This window comes from Adiantum capillus-veneris, chromosome 28, assembly GCF_014529385.1.
Source record: "Adiantum capillus-veneris isolate H3 chromosome 28, ASM1452938v2, whole genome shotgun sequence".
In the NCBI taxonomy this organism is placed as follows: domain Eukaryota; kingdom Viridiplantae; phylum Streptophyta; class Polypodiopsida; order Polypodiales; family Pteridaceae; genus Adiantum; species Adiantum capillus-veneris.
The window spans coordinates 34,571,144-34,587,415 of NC_140958.1; the positions used below are offsets into that span (position 1 = coordinate 34,571,144).

The following is a 16,272-nucleotide window of genomic DNA, read 5'->3' on the forward strand; positions in this document are numbered from 1 at the left end:
GCTCGCGGAGTTTCCAGCTCCCTTTTGCTGCGATTTCAGGTTTGGACAGCACCTCTACTTTGCTTCATCGGCATCCCTTCAGGTTTCCCTTACCTCTCCTATCACTTACCCTATACTTCGTGGTCTTTTGGCATTCTATCCGGCATGGTTTTCTGATCCTATCATCACCTTTGCTTTTGATTTTACACACGGGACTTCTCTGTTGATTTTTTGTTTATACCTATGGCAACACTCCTAACCATGCCCTTCTTTCCTCCCGGCGAAAAGCTTGACGGCTCCAACTTTGTTGTCTGGAAGATGAAGATCATGGTGATGCTTATGCAGTTTGACCTTTGGGATTGGCTCAATGATCCTGCCAATGCCGTGTGTCTCAGCCTTGCTCCTACATCTGGTGCTCCTACATTGACATCATTAGCTACCACTTCTTCTGTTGTTACACGTGCTGGCTCCTTATCTACTTCTTCTCATGGTACTGCTTCTGGCGGATCAGGTACTGTGGTCACACATGCTATGGTGGATCAGTGGAATCTGAACCATTGCAGAGTTTACTCTTTCTTACTCATCAACTGTGCGGATAGCATGTTGACGTCTTTACGCTCTCACACCACTGCACATGAGGTATGGGGTTTCCTTTGCAACATGTACGAGGCAAAGACACCCAGAAGGATCCTCGCTTTGGAAAAGACTTCCGTGTCTCTCTCTCTCTCTCTCTCTCTCTCTCTCTCTCTCTCTATTGCTGATCTCCATAGATCAACTCTTTGCTCGTCTTCCATCTTTTCCTCATGTATATCCTCTTCAGATACTCCACTACCTACATTCAGTTCAGTTTTGTATCAGTTTTGTTTCATTTGTCTTTCGATAGACGGATGACATACACACCATGTACATTTGATTTGTCTCATAGGCCGATTTCGGCCTGACATAGACGTAAAAAATCTTTCTTTCTTTCTCTCTCTCTCTCTCTCTCTCTCTCTCTCTCTCTCTCTCTCTCTCTCTCTATTGCTGATCTCCATAGATCAACTCTTTGCTCGTCTTCCATCTTTCCCTCATGTACATCCTCTTCAGCGATTTGTTTTGTTGTTAGCCTCTCCATCAGCTTCCTTATGCGACTTGATGAGCCTGACCTCACTTTGGTCATCATCACATTGGTGCTGGATGGTTCGTCGTTTTGTTTGGCTGGTGCTTCTTCTTTTCACACTCCAGATTTGCCATGCGTGTGGCATCTTCTTCCTCAGCGACTCTGCATCTATCGTTGAGGCGCGGTGTTAGATTCTTCATCTCCAGATGCTTCGCACCCTGCCTACAGGCTTCACACACATCACGTGCACTGGCCCTTGGTTGTGGGTTACGCCTACTAGACAGGGAGCTTCAGACACATTTAGGGCTTGCTCCACTTCGCTCGGCCAGACCTATTCTGGTCCTTTTTCATTTTTTCCATATTCATGGTTTTTTGAGCATGGTCGGTGGGTTCCTTGGTCTGCCCTACCTCCCCCTATTCTCCTATATATAGGAGGGGGGGCTGCACTCTCCCATTCATCTTGTCTTGTACACAATAGTTTTGCCATCTGAAGTTATTGAGGCTTGCCAGCCTTTTCCATCTGTCTCTTGCATGTTGATCGCCATTGTCTCTCTCTTTCTCTCTCCACCTTCCGCTACTCACTGTGACAATCGGATGGGGTCCCTTACGTTGGTAAAGATTTCTTTTTAAAGGTTTGCCCCCACCCGGCGAGGATCTGTTAAGTTGGTAAGAACTTCTATGTCTTTTGCTGATCTGATTCTTCTGTTGCTTCTTTTCTTAGGGTTTAGGCCCCTTGGCTGAGATCTGCAAGTTGGCTCATGGCTTGACACGTCAGCAGTTTATGACAGCGGGCGGGCAGCGTGAAGAGGGGAGTAGGGGTGGGGGAACAATGCCGGGCCGGGGGGGGGGGGGGGGGTGTGTGTGGGGGTGGACTAGTGTGAGAGCAGGGGGGAAGGTGAAGGAGGCGTGCGATGGGGTGTTTTTATGAGTGTTACATGGAGGTGTTTGGACACTTTGTCGGTACACTGTCATAAAACAGCAAGCAAACAAAATCATGCATCACATATGCCATGGGTGCAAGCTGGAAATCTTTAGATCAATACCACCATCGCATGCCAAAAACAATAGGCACCGTTCAGGTAGTGGAAACAATACATCCAATGCACTGCTCTTTGCACACTTTAAGTGTCATTTTGCTCACTTATGAGTTTGAAACACACCTCATTCAGCTCGTAGTACAACCACGGCTCACTCCAACACGTGGTTTCGAAAGCCCCTTCCCATGTACTTATGTGTGGCTCTTCTAAACCATCCCACTAGTTCAACATGCGGGAATTGCTTAGCATTTATTACTTGAGGTGTATCTTGATCAAACATATTTAAGTACCTAGCTTCTCTAGATGCATCAAATGTTCCCAAAAAATAAATGTTATAACCAAAAGAATCATGTTCATAAATTACTTTGTTTGAGAGTCATGTTAGGCACCGTGACACAATGAGATGTCCACTGATTGAAGAACGTGTGTCACAAATTGTTACTCACATATCTCACCATGATAGGAGTACATGATGCTTATAACGCTCTACAATAAAAACTGCAATCAGACTTTCTTAGTATCATTCATCAGTTTAAGAAGCGTTGAATGGAGTCCATCTTTGTTTCACTTTTTAAATCCATGAATTGAAGTACAATTATTGGAAAATAAGTCATTTTGTGCAATGTCCACTGAACAGCTCCTCTTTTGTAGTCTTTTTTCATGGGAAATTATTGCCAGAATGCCTTTGATGTGCTTGTGATGTTGTGTAGTATTTTTTGATCTCAGGGCTAGAACCTGTTTTGAAGGATGGAGGAAAGGGTGAAGAGTAATGCAATATTAATGCAACACATTCAGCAACTTGAACAAGGTGGTTGCGTATGGCTTGGTGGTCTTTCTTCTTGATTTCTCTGTGGGTTGCACTTGGTATTGGTTTCCTCAGTAGCCACAACCTTCGAGATCTTTTGCCACTACATGGCATTGTAATTGGTCCGATTATCTGTGGTTCCACATGTACTTTGTGTTGGAATGCAGCTTGGAGGCAGAGGCCTTTGAAGCAAGAATATTGATTTTACACCTTTTCCTTGGCTTTTGCTGCTTAGTATGATGGTGCCAATTTTTGAAAGGGGAAAAGTAAAGATCAGTTCAGAAGCTTTTACATCCTCTGAGAATTAGCTACAAGTTTTAAGATGAGACTTTGCAAGAAAGAAAATGTTTTTACAAGCGTGGAACTCAAGCTTAGGCTTATAGGGGGCAGCCCACTGAGGAGATCAGGCTTGGCAGATAGACCACCAGTTGGCTCTACTGCTTCACTTATGGTTTTTAGCTTTTTAATCTTAGTCTTTTATACTTTCTACACTGGACAGTAGACATTTGGGATCATATGATGATGATGTAGTACTCTGGTCTTACAGGTCTTTTAGGACTTTTGCAGACTTAAAATAAACATTTCAGTTCATGTCGTGTGCTACACGCTACAACTTGGGTGCCTCTCACATTTGTCTGTACAAGGCAAAATCTGAACTTTGAGTTTCTTTATTGTAGAGCGTGATGAACTTCGGCTTGATGTGGAGCAATTATGCATGCAACATTCAGGAATGCCAAGCAAAGTTGACATATCCTCTCAAATACAGGCTCGAAGGTATGCTCTATTGATTAATTTCTGCAGAAAGGTGCCCGCATCTTTCTTTGTTTATTTCAGAACCCTTTTTGAAGGGTGGCTTGTGTCATATAGCATCCTTCTCAACATGTTTAAACACTCTTGCTTAAATTTGACATGGAGTGCATGGTACAAAGTGGTTTCGTCAAGATTATGAGCACCTGTTGATCTTCAAGTTGGAAGCTACAACATCAGACTGTTTGTGAGTTTACAATGCGAGTGTGGATTGCAGAGTGGTATACTCTGCTGAGTCCTCAACAAGATCTATGAGCACCTTTTGATCTTTAAGTTATAAGTTACAAAGCCAAACTGTTTGGGAAGTTAAAAATTGTCAAATTTCAATGACCAAACAAATCTTTAAGACCAACCAGCTTTAGAAGGCCAGTCAGTTATGTGTAGGGAAAACCAGAAGTTCATCTCTTAGTACTTATATTGCTGCATCATTAATGATTCAGCCACTTTCCAGGATCACTGGCCTTGAGCAAGAGATGGAATTGTGGAAGCAAAAGCTGCAGGCATGCATTGTGAAGAATCAAAAGTTGCAGGATGAACTGACAGAAGTTCAACAAATAAAGGTTAGCAAACTTGCCAACATTTCCATGTGATTGTAATAAATTAAAATGGTAGAAGTGTAGCTAAAGTTTTTAATCTTTGTTTCAAATAGGCTCACTTCGCTGACCTTTTGAAGTCTGAGACAGATAAGGTAGGGTTTCCCAATTCTAACTGTAATATGCGCTCAGCTTTAAAGTGTGGAAACTGAAAAGCTAAATTGCTTTGTCTCCTCCCTTATTAACAGAATCTTGAACTGGGCAAGGAAATAAAGTTCTTTCAGGGTGAAGCTGCAACTGCTCTTGTGCAGAGAGATCAAGCACTTTTAGAGGTTTGGCACAAATATTTGATTTAAGAGCATTCATTGTTCTCTCTCTATAATTGTTTGGCCTTTTCAGGTGGAGAACTGTCTTGAGCAGGAGGCGAAACTCATCGATAAAGTACATCAGCTAGAAGGAAGGTATTTTAAATTGGATTTGTTTCAAAGCTGCACACACAGACAAAGAAAGAACGTTGTAGATAGGAATGTGCGTTAGTTGTGAAACTCTGTCTACCTCACTGACCCGCTTGTATCGTCTTCATATGCAGGTTAGGCCTACTAACCTCAAATCTGCTTGAGCAGAAGAAATGTTTCCAGATTTTACAAGAGCAAGCAAATGCAGCCCGTGAGGAGTCAGAAAAACTCCATGATGTACTGCTGATAAAAAATAGCTCCTTTATTTTTGATGACTGTACTTCATTGTATGCATTATGCCACCTCAATTGAATTTACAGGTTGTGCAGTTCTTTTGGAAAATTCGTAGCGAGCTAAGTGATGGAGAACACGCTCAGAACATTCAGGATAAGGGTGCAGTTTTGCTGCAAGACGGGGCAAGCAGCTGGGCATTCGGGAACACCAAACAAGAACTGGAGAGGTTGAGCTGTCAAGTAAAGGAGTCTGGAGCTGCCATGGTAAGTAGGATGTGAAGTTGTTCTCTATTTCTTCTGGAATGTTAGGTGGATACTTTTCTAAAGCAATATAATAACAAGATGAAGCTTTTAATGCAGGCTGCTTTGCAAGAAGAAGTTTGTGCTGCCAAAGAGTCGGTGATTGTCTTAGAGAGGCAGTTGGAAGAAGTGAGCTGTATGCCTTTCTAAACTGAACTTGGCATTTGTTTGGGCCTGTTTGGTCTGCTAGGTTATATAGGCCATTATTATAAGTAAAGAATTCCTTGGACTTGCAATGATGCTAAAAAATTGGTGAAGCTCTTAAATATTGCTAGATTTTGAGCTTATTTTTCTGAAAAGCGTTGTTTCCTAAAAACTGAAATCTTTCACTGTGGTTACCAACATTCCTTCTTCTTGTAAGAAAAAAATACTTCCATTAGTTAAGAAAACTGCCCAACGGGCTACAACCTGCCCCTGCTAGAGAGGGCTACATCAAAATGTGGGGGACTCTCTGAATGAAAGGAAAAATATGTACAATGATGGCTAAATCAGGAAATTGGAGGAGGAAACAACCACACTGGTGGACGGTACTGCCATATAGGCGTGCCATGAACCATGGTGAAGAAGGGCGTTGGGTGCCAAAGTCGTAAGAAGGCCTCGTGGTGCTTCCGCATGTGATCGGAGCTGCCGTGAAGTTTCTCAAACTGGCCCTTGAGTGTATGGATCAGCTTCAACCAAATGTCACTGGCCGGTGGGACGGGTCGAGCCTCAGAGATGCGGAAGCAGCGGGCTTGCCAAATGAACCAGTGTCAGGCTGCAAATGAGCTCCCAACACGACTCTCTATCTCTGCTCCACTCCTGAGGGACGAGCTCTGTGGCCGGCTGGAGTGTAGGCCGGCTCTTGCATCACAATCATCCTGCTGATTGAAGCCATCTCAAAACGAAGTATTGGGCCCGTGAGTGTGGACCAAGCTACAACACCCCGAGTGTACTGGCTGGCTGTAGAAAGTGCAGGCATCAGCTGAAGAATCTGAAGCCAATCTTGCTGTGCCATGCGGCAATCCCAGAAACAGTGACGCTGGGTCCTAAGTGGGTGGTCACAAGTGGCACATACTGAGGCCGCTGTGCACCAACCAACTCCCGACTGCAGTAGCTCAATGTGCAACTAGCCACTAGAACATGGTGACGCTCCTCGTCTGTTTCCTGTCCCAAAATCCTGCCAAGAACACAGACATAAGACCTTCATCCTACCAGTGAATTGCTACAGCAGGACGAGCCTCTCTCCGTGCTGTTAGTATGTGGCAACCCAGTTGAGCTGTGTACTGGTAGAAGGGGGTCCCCAGGTGATCAATTGGAGTGAAGGGATCCCACCAAAACCACTCCCTGGGGATCCCACTGCACTTGCACCAAAGGGCGGCTTTTGCAAGCCCAGAGTCACCAGTGTCTTGACTCGAGATCTGACGGGTCGGGGTCTATGATACAAGTCCTCCCATTGATGTCCAACTCTGATCCGTTGAAAGCAACTCTCAACCACCTCTGATGCCTCGTCAGTGACTCCGTGGAGGCGACCCTCCCTGTGAAACTCAAAGAACATGCAAGAACATGTGTCTGAGCAAGCCCTAACGGAAATGAGGACCTCTAGTTACGTGAAATCCCCCATCCAATTGGGAGATGCTGGCTCAAGAGGGGTGTGCCACTCTAAAGGTATAGCGTCTACAACATCTTGGCACATGCTCAAATTCTAGAAGACTATAGGCAAGGACTAACAGAACCTATCCATACCTAAGGAACTCATTTTTGGGAACTGGCTGCAATTTACACTACTTTCCGAGGATAGTCAGAGCATTCAGCTGCAAGACATGAGGGGGGTGGACCCTCTGCCATGGGACCCCAAGAGACATGAGGTTTGCTACCAACCATGTGGCCTTGCTGTGTGCTGACCATTGGGTTCCAAACAAGCGGCTGCCTCAAACGCTCCTCAATGCAGGTGAGATGGAGGGGGGGGGCGAGGGCCTACACCAACATTCCTTGTGAGCACATTTTCTCAAAGATGTGTGGTTCACAGCAAATCTTTTATTGGAATGAAATATCTCCTGTCCTCAATGCGGGGGGCAAGTGTGATTGCATCTCATACTAGTTTGGCTAGGAGCCATGGCCGTCTTCAAAGTCAATGAGCATGTGATCTTTTGTAATTGGGTTTCTTTTTCCTGGGCCACTTCCAAGTTGTTTCATACTGTGCTTATGTGATTCTTTATCATTTTATTCCAAGCATCGTGATTTAAAGCCAAAATCAGCTTCTACTTGCTCTTGATTGTAAAAATTTGGATGCTTTTGTGCCTTGCATATCAACATAGCGCAAGGTTTTAAATGCACCACGTGCCACCTTGCATTGATTGCATCCTTGCACTTGCAGTTGAAATGCGATATTGTGAGTGTAAGTCATTGCCATTTTCTTGTGTGTGTGTGTGTGTGTGTGTGTGTGTGTGTGTGTGTGTTACATTTAATGTGTGTAGATCATCTTAAGTATATTCTGAATGAATTTTTGTGTGTGTGTGTGTGTGTGTGGAACATGCTGAAGGTTTCAGAGCGCACAAGTAAATGCATAGAAAGCAAGGGTTGAGCTTGATGGAAGAAGTTGGCACGAGTGAATAGGTATGAAGGGTTTGAAATTGCCCATGGGAAAGCAATTGAGCTGCTGGTCTCTAATCCAATACTTTAAGGCAATAAACAATAGAGAATGCAGATTAATCCTAGCTTTCAAATGGAAACTTTTTTATATAAGCAGGGCGATAGCAGTCGTGTGGTGATCCCAGGACTACTTTCTTGAAGCTCCATGTAGTTAAGAATGCGATTGAAGTGTTCCACTTAAAATTTCAATATCTGGCATAAAAAGGAAGCTCGCACAGTGCACTGTGTACTTTTTTGCTTGATTGTATCATCTCAATCAAAGAAAGGCTTTGAATAGCAATGCAGGCCCTTGAGTCCTGCAAATGTGTGCAAGGTTTTGTCATTTTTTGTTTGTTTGACCTTTGATAATTTACAAGCTGCGGTTCGTAATGTCAATTTTAAATATTGCACAACTTGCGACCTTGCAGGAAATTCTGTCTAATCAACATGCAAAGCAACATTCTCTGTTACTGGAACAAAAGCTGGTACATTAAAAAAAAGCTCCACTGTGATTATTTATTGGATGCTTGAATGACAGATTGTTCTCAGTTGCACTTGACAGAGATAATTGAGGGGAAGTTAAGAAGCTTACGTTCAGTAATTGCTGGGTTAAAGGAAGAAACCATGAGGAGGTTGAAAGAAGAACAAAGTTGGGCAGATTCAATGTTTGCAGCTTTGATATCTTTCGTAATCCAGATTAATTCCTCAAGTCACACAAGCGAGCTATTGACGAGGCCACCTGACATTACAGAAGGTCTGGGTGATAGAGATGTTTCTCATGATGCCAGTGGAATTCAGGTATTGTTTTTTGGCTATTAGATGGTTTTGGACACTTTCTGTCAGGACTGTAGTTGGTGCTCGAAGAGAGTTTTGATTATGTTTAGTGAATATCTTATGATTTCAGGGTTTGTTGCACATATGAAAGTTTTCTTAAACTCAAATTCCTGTAAATGAAAACTCCCCACACAGTTTGCAAGGGAATAATCCCAGTGCCGTTATAAAATTATTTGACTCGACCTTTCCATGAGCATCATGGCCAAATAAGGGAGTATCTCAGAACTAGAAGTGGAGGCAGAAGCAATATATGATCTGAGGCTCTTTGAACTTTTGTTCCATTGAGAAGTAGTTATTGGCACCGTATCCTTTTGAAATGCCAATCAAACAAGTTTGATTTGGACCTGTAGGCCATTTGAATGCAACCCTAATTTCTGAGCATTTTAAAATTAATTTGTAGCATTCAAGTCCAAATAACCATTTAGTATTAAAATAAAGCATTTGCAAGCATGCTCTATTTTCATGATGATATAACATTATGCACTAGAATGATTCGTGAATCAACGACTATTGTGAAAGAAACCCAATTTGTAAAACCCAATCAGGGTTAGGTTTGAAACCCGATTTTAAACTTCAAATTTTTCAAACTTTTTTAAACGAGTTTAAATGCAACTATGATTGGCACACATAAAATAGACAGATTTAACTCTAGTTTCGCATACAAACTCATCAAATTGTTGCATGTTGAGGACATACCACTGATCTATGCAGAATGAGCATTATGCCGAAACGTGTACCCCGAAACATTGGGATGCAAAAGGATCCACAAGTCCAACATCCGTGTACATGTAATGAAATCTGTTTAGGCGTGCAATTCCATACTCAGCATGTGTGTGTCACGAGAACGGGCACCACGTGCCAACGAAGAAGAACAGACTGAACAACTTTAAGCACTTCAAATAACAACTGAACTGAAAGAGATGCACGACACACGAGACATGGAGTGGTGAGTACAACCCCAAGAGAGCACTGGCCCCAAACCTTGGCGCCCCTTTCGATATTTTTTTATATTGCTTGAACTCAATACAACGCCGATACTCCATCCTCTACATCTCATGGGGGAGCGTGCTGGAGAATGAGCCCATGGCACACATTTATTGGCCCTCGGCCTGTCAGGTGCACATCTAACCCTATGTGCATGTGGGCAATCTATCTCAGGTCTAGGGTTGAGGTTAGCTTAGGAAGTGTTCTGGCACCTTTGTGAGCCTGTGCGCATGCCGTGCATGTCCAGGCACTTAGAGTAGTTGCATATCCTCTAATTGCACAACCCAACACCAACCAGCATGTTCACTTCCTGGTCAGTGTACCCAAAGTCGCGGCAGTACATTATTTGGCTTTTTTATCATTTTATTTATCCATTTTATGGCGTCGTGGGCTGAAGGGGAGCATGCTCGACCCAATCTGGATTTGCTATATAAGGAGAAGAGGGGCCGCTCACTACAGGCAGAAGAGGCAGTAGAAGAAGTTCAGGCAACTTGCAGTGCATCTCTGCAGCAAGACCAGTAGGGAACCTCAGCGTTTTCAGATCCCAGCACTTGGCATTTGCAGTTTGCGGATCAGGCCTAGCGTTTTTGCATCATGCAGATCCACCTAGCGTTTTCAGCAGTCTGTAGTCCGATCCAGCCCTACAGGTTAGCGTTTTCAGATTTCCGCCCTTAGCCATTGCAGATTGACCCCTTGGCTTCGTAGACCTCACCTAACCCGCAATAGATCCTCGCCGTACCGTCGGATCAGCCAGCATTTCAGTTTCAGCCCGCTGTTTTCAGATTTCAGCATCTGCGTTTTCAGCGCATCATCGTCGAGTCGTCGTCATCGCCATCCTCGTCGAGACAGAGTGCTAGTATTCAGCAGCAGCTCAGAGTTTCCAGATTTTAGCATTCAGCCCTAGCGTTTTCAGTTTTCAGCCGTCCTCGTCGTCGTCATCATTGTCCTCGACTGTCACAAAAATAGTAAAACTAACTTTTAATTGTACTTCAAATACTCAAGAGAATTGGAGAGAGAGAGAGAGAAAGCTTCACACTAGAGAATATCTTTATTACTAAGGGAGAATCTTTACAAGCACAGGAAGGGGGCAAAAGCCCGTCCTCTATTCTTTCTTTGCTGCTTCTGACTGAGAGAGTGAGAGAACTACTCTTTGAATACTGAGAGGATTTTCCCTCTGCTGCGAGATTTTGGGAAGCTCTCGTAAATGAGAGTCTTATCTTCCACAAAAATCCACGGAAGCTCTCATGAATGAGAGTATGTCACAAAGTGATGATGTGGCTACCGACAGCAGAAACCCTAAATTCTGCCAGAAACCCTAAAATTCTTGCAAACCCTAATTTCTGCCAGAAACCTTAATTTTCAGAAACCCTAATTTCTGGAAACCCTAACCCTAACTGCTGACTGGAAAACCTAATCAGGCGGGGTAGTGCCACGTGGCAACAATGTACGGAGGCTTCCGGAATTTGCGGCGAAAAAAGCACGCTGGAATAAAAAGCAGCTAGCGACGCATTATTGCTGGCTTTTTGCTACGCTTTGAGAGAGAGAAAGAACATGCTTTATTTTATTGTTGCTCTCATTGGGAGAGAGAGAGAATTTGCTTTTGATTTTAAGCTTTTGGGGCTTTGCTTTTGGGCATCCCTTGTAACCTTTTTATATGCAGTGAGGGCCTCACTTCTCAGAGCATCTGGACGCAGAGTCTGAGAGTGAAACCCTAACCACTCTTTGTACTTTGACATTGATTAATACATAAAGAAATACCGAAAGGGCCGCCAGTCTTTGGGGCCAATATCTCTAGGCACGGAACTCCGCCGGGCCAGTGCAAATCTATTGTGATCTTTGAATTGTTTTGAAGTGGTTATTTGGTGCTGTCGCGATTGATTCTTGACTTGGAGTGTCCAAGTCTGTTACAGTGGTACGATCCCCAATTTTTTTTCCGCGGCACCTATGGCTTCACGCAAGGATCAGTCGACTCCCTCTGCATTTGAAGATGCGAGCAGGGATCACAACAAAGATTCAGACAGAGAGTATGGCCCGCCTCGGCCTACTCAGGCAGAGCAAAGAGAGATGAAGCGTCGTCAATTGATCGGCGATGCAACAAAGATGATGCTTAGTTTTGCGAAGGATTCGAAACTAGCAAAATATATGAGCGAGACTTCTTTTCAGGAAGTGCATGTACAGTGGTAGAAAACCACTACATCACCTCTGAAACCCGCTCTCAACAAACCTTCTGATCACAAACAGTACTCAGAGAAGGAATTACAAGAGGTGGTTGATGCACGGATTACTCAGCTTTTTGACGCGCAAAAGGAAGGCAAAAAGCACGGCAAAAAACAGAAGAAAAGCATAGGCTTCCCGGGATATTTAGGTCGTCAGTCGATTTTTGACAAGGCAAAGAAACAAAAGAAGCGTGTTCGATTTGAAGGAGTACCCAGTTCTTCTTCTTCTTCTTTTTCTGACAGTTCTTCTAGCTCTTCAGATTCGAGCGAAGAAGACAGAAAAGGTAAAAAGTGAAGCAAGAAACAAAGCTTCGTAAAGGGCAAGAAAAGGGCAAAGAAGGCTAAATCTCGCCCAGAGATTGATAGTTCTATTGAGGACTCGTCTACAGATAGCTCAGATTCTCAGATTCTGATGATGGAAACTTTTATGCGAACAAGAAGAATTTTTACAAAGCCAACCAGTATGACTTTCTCGAAGATAAAAGCAAGAAAGTCCGAGAGTTTAAGGAAGGTGGCCACTCGATCAAGTTTGATACTTTTCAGGATACTCAGATGCTTTGAAAGCTGTCTTTTATACAGCAATTTGACATTGCTTTCGCGGGAGGACGCTATTCAGAGCACTCCAAGATTCGGAGAGCTACCTCTTATCTTAAGGGGAATGCTCGTACTTGGTGGTCCACGCTTCTTTTAAACAAGACTGCGCCAGTTAAATGGCTGAAATTTAAAAAGCTTTTTATTTCTTCTTGGTTGACGCAAGAATATGAACGAGATACACGAGCTGCTTGGAACCATCTTCGGATGACCAAGAAAGATACTATCAATGCTTATTGTGAAACATTCTGGAGCTGTTTTCTACCCGCCTCTTCATTCAAGAAGATCTCGTTCAGAGAACAGATTGAGCGGTTCACCTTGGGTCTACCTACAGAGATCCGCGATCATTGCTTGGAGCAGAAGTCAGCTTCTATTCAGGAGTTGATGAGTCATGCGAAACGGGGCTTTGCCATTCACTCTGGCAGTCTGACTTACCCCACAGATGAGAACATGACACAACGAGCTGAACAGACTTCTGGAAATGAAAGTAGAAAGAAAAAGAGCAACACAAAGAAAAAGGATGCACGACCCAAGCTTACTCCTCAGGAGCGAGCTCGATTCATCAAGGAGGGGAAGTGCTTTGCATGCGGGGAACAGGGACACATCTCCGCGAAGTGCCTGAATGATAAGGACGACGACAGGCGTGAGAACAGAATGATAAGGATGACGACAGGCCTGAGAGTTCGAGAGCAGCTCAGGAACGTGGACGAAAAGGCAAGATGAAAACAGGACTGGTTCCAGATTGTGTGGGTACCGATCCTGACACCATGGATGAGAGTACAGAACTTTGCCGAGCTTGGGGCAAAGTGAAAGATCAAGAGGCCCTGATTTTCTTTGATGGAGGAGCTGCCAACTTCATTTCACCGGAATTGGCGGCGTGGCTCGAGATTACTCCTGATCGGATGGGACCACTTGGAGAGGCAGTTCCAGCGGCACCCGATAGGGACGTAGCCATTACACCTGTCATTGGCAAACTTCGGTTGCATTGTCAGGGGTATTTAGGGCATGAGGACTTCTTCATAATGCCTTTGGAGGGTTGTGATGTTCTCTTAGGGATTCCCTGGTACCGCAAGAACAACGCCGTGGTCGACTATCGGGCGAGAAAAGCGACTTTGACTACAAAAAAGGGCAAAACAATTGTACTTGATATTAAACTGAAGGCCGAGTCTGTCCCTGTTGTATCGGCTTCGGCCATTTCAAAATTAATGAAATCTAGTCTGTTTGTTTACTGGATCTTTATGAAAGAATTGAGTGATAAAGGCTATGACAAATATGTCTAAACTTGATAAAGAATGCCAAGATTTTCTCCACTCTCACGCCGATTGCTTCTCAGAGGGCCTACGAGGAGAGTTACCACCTGCTCGTCCTCAAGATCATACCATTGATCTGATACCTGGAAGCACACCACTGAACCGGCCACCTTGCCATGTGAGCCGAGCACATAATGAAGAGATTATGAACCAAGTGAAAGACCTCTTGGAAAAGGGTCTTGTCCAGCCTAGTACTTCACCGTATTGCTCTCCAGTGTTGTTGGTCTTAAAGAAAGATGGATCTTGGAGGATGTGCATCGATTATAGAGCTCTTAACAAAATCACCATCAAGAACAGATTTCCGATTCCTAGGATCGATGATATACTCAGTTTACATGGATCCTCGTGTTTTAGCAAGATTGATTTGAAGAGTGGATATCATTAGATTCGAATCGCGCCGGGAGATGTCTACAAGACTACCTTTCGGACTACTTTTGGGTTATTTGAGTTTTTGGTGATGCCTTTTGGCTTAACCAATGCTCCTACGACATTTAACCGGATGATAGACAAGAGTTTTCAAGAGTACAGGCTATTTGTTGTTACTTTCTTTGACGACATCATTGTTTTCTCCAAGAATGAGCCAGAATACAGAGATCATTTCCTTCAAGTCTTTCAGGCATTACGAGATCACAAGTTAGTGATTAATGCAAAGAAAAGTGAATTTTTTCCTACCAGAGATACACTTTTTGGGACACATTGTCTTAGCAATTGGAGTGCAAATGGATCCGGCCAAGATAGAGACTATCCGTGATTGGCCCGATTTGAAGAATGTCCACGAAGTTAGAAGCCTCTTGGGATTGTGTTCGTACTACAGGTGGTTCATACGAAAGTTTGCAGAGGTTGCTTCCCCTTTGCATATCGTGACATAGAAAGGAGTCCCTTTCTCGGAGGGATCCATAGAGATGACTGGCCTTTCGGACCTTGAAAGAGAAATTGACTACGGGACCATTTTTGACTTTGCCGGACTTGCAGAAGTCATTTGAAGTATATTGTGATGCTTGTGGTCGTAGTCTGGGTGCGGTCTTGATGCAAGAAGGCCATGTCATTGCTTACGAGAGCCGATTGTTCTCAAGGCCGGAGATGATTTACGAGAAAGAGCTTTTGGCGGTTATCCATGCTCTTACACAGTGGTGGCATTACCTACTCGGAGCGGATTTTACTGTCTTTACAGACCATCAGAGTTTGCGCTACTTCTTGTCACAGAAGCAGCTTTCGGAAAAGCAGATGCGGTGGGAGAACATCTTGTCACAGTTTCACTTCCAGATTGTTCATGATAAGGGACAGAAGAATGTGGTGGCAGATGCTTTGTCTTGGAAGCTGTTGGTTCTGGCTATTTCCGCGATACATCATAGGAGCTTCGAGGATATGGTCGATCAATATGCCACAGATACAAATTTTGCAGATATTTTCACACGGATACGGGATGGGGAGACAATAGCTAGATACTCCCTTCGGGAAGGCTACTTGATGAGAAAGACTATGTTGTGCGTTACATAGCCGTTGAGGGAAACGGTTATGATTGAATGCCACTGTCTACCTTTTACGGGTCACCGCGGCATTGGTACCACCATGAAGGGGGTAGAGAGATACTTCTTTTGGACGAGACTAAAAAAGGATGGGGAAGAGTTTGTGCGCAGTTGCTTAGTATGCTAGAAGGTCAAGTTTGACAGGCATGAGGCACAGGGATTGTTACAGCGTTTACCCATACCCACCTGCCCCTGGGAAAGTATTGCGATGGATTTCATTTTTGATCTTCCGAGAACACAGAGTGGTCACGATGGTATTTGGTCTATTATTGACAGATTTAGCAAACAGGCTCATTTCATTCCAGTGAAGAAAACAGTCAAGCCGGATCACTTAGCGAGACTGTTTGTGGCCTAGATCTTTAGATTACATGGCATGCCTGAGACGATTGTCTCCGACAAAGACCCCAGATTCACGAGTTTGTTTTGGAAGGCAATTTGGGAGAACATTGGCACGCGGTTGCAGTTCTTGTCACCATTCCACCCGCAGATTGATGGGCAATCTGAGATTGCAAATTCAGTGGTTCTAGATTTATTGAAGTCTTATATCTCTAATCAGAAGACTCAATGGGAAAAGTACTTACCTTTGGTGGAATTTGCCTATAATAACACGATACACTCTTCGACGGGGAAGGCGCTATTTGAGATTGTTGAAGGTGCTGCGAAGGTTCCCACCCTTCCTAAGCACAAAAGATAAGATCTTTGAAGCGGATGAATATACGCGAGATTTGGATACGGCTTTTGCAAGGTTCGTAGGACTTTGCAGAAGTCTCAAGAACGACAGAAAAAGGCAGCGGATTGCTATCGTCGCGATTTGAAATTGAAGGAGGATGATTGGGTGCTCTTACGTTTTGAGAAGGCACGCCTACGAAAGAAAAAGAGAAAGGAGAGGCTTTTTCTAAAGTTAGTATGCGATACTACGGACCTTTCCAGATCACTGAAAAGATAAATGATGTCTC

At 43.9% G+C, this 16,272-nt stretch overlaps 1 protein-coding gene across 4 annotated transcripts in view; it reads left to right on the plus strand.

Moving 5' to 3' along the window:
- LOC147420268 (uncharacterized) overlaps positions 1–16,272 on the plus strand; it is a 96,580-nt gene that overhangs the window by 32,276 nt on the left and 48,032 nt on the right. For 2 of the 4 annotated variants that reach the window (XM_086503892.1, XM_086503890.1), the window contains exons 2-12: positions 2,842–2,923; positions 3,598–3,694; positions 4,179–4,287; positions 4,377–4,415; positions 4,509–4,592; positions 4,660–4,721; positions 4,850–4,952; positions 5,036–5,212; positions 5,309–5,377; positions 8,284–8,340; positions 8,405–8,653. In XM_086503892.1, coding sequence (XP_086360018.1) covers positions 2,863–2,923; positions 3,598–3,694; positions 4,179–4,287; positions 4,377–4,415; positions 4,509–4,592; positions 4,660–4,721; positions 4,850–4,952; positions 5,036–5,212; positions 5,309–5,377; positions 8,284–8,340; positions 8,405–8,653 — 1,107 coding nt within the window. In that variant the 5' untranslated portion in view covers positions 2,842–2,862. Of the gene's footprint in view, positions 1–2,841; positions 2,924–3,597; positions 3,695–4,178; positions 4,288–4,376; positions 4,416–4,508; positions 4,593–4,659; positions 4,722–4,849; positions 4,953–5,035; positions 5,213–5,308; positions 5,385–8,283; positions 8,341–8,393; positions 8,654–16,272 lie in introns of all 4 variants that reach the window. The other 2 variants (XM_086503891.1, XM_086503893.1) reach the window with 2 other exon arrangements.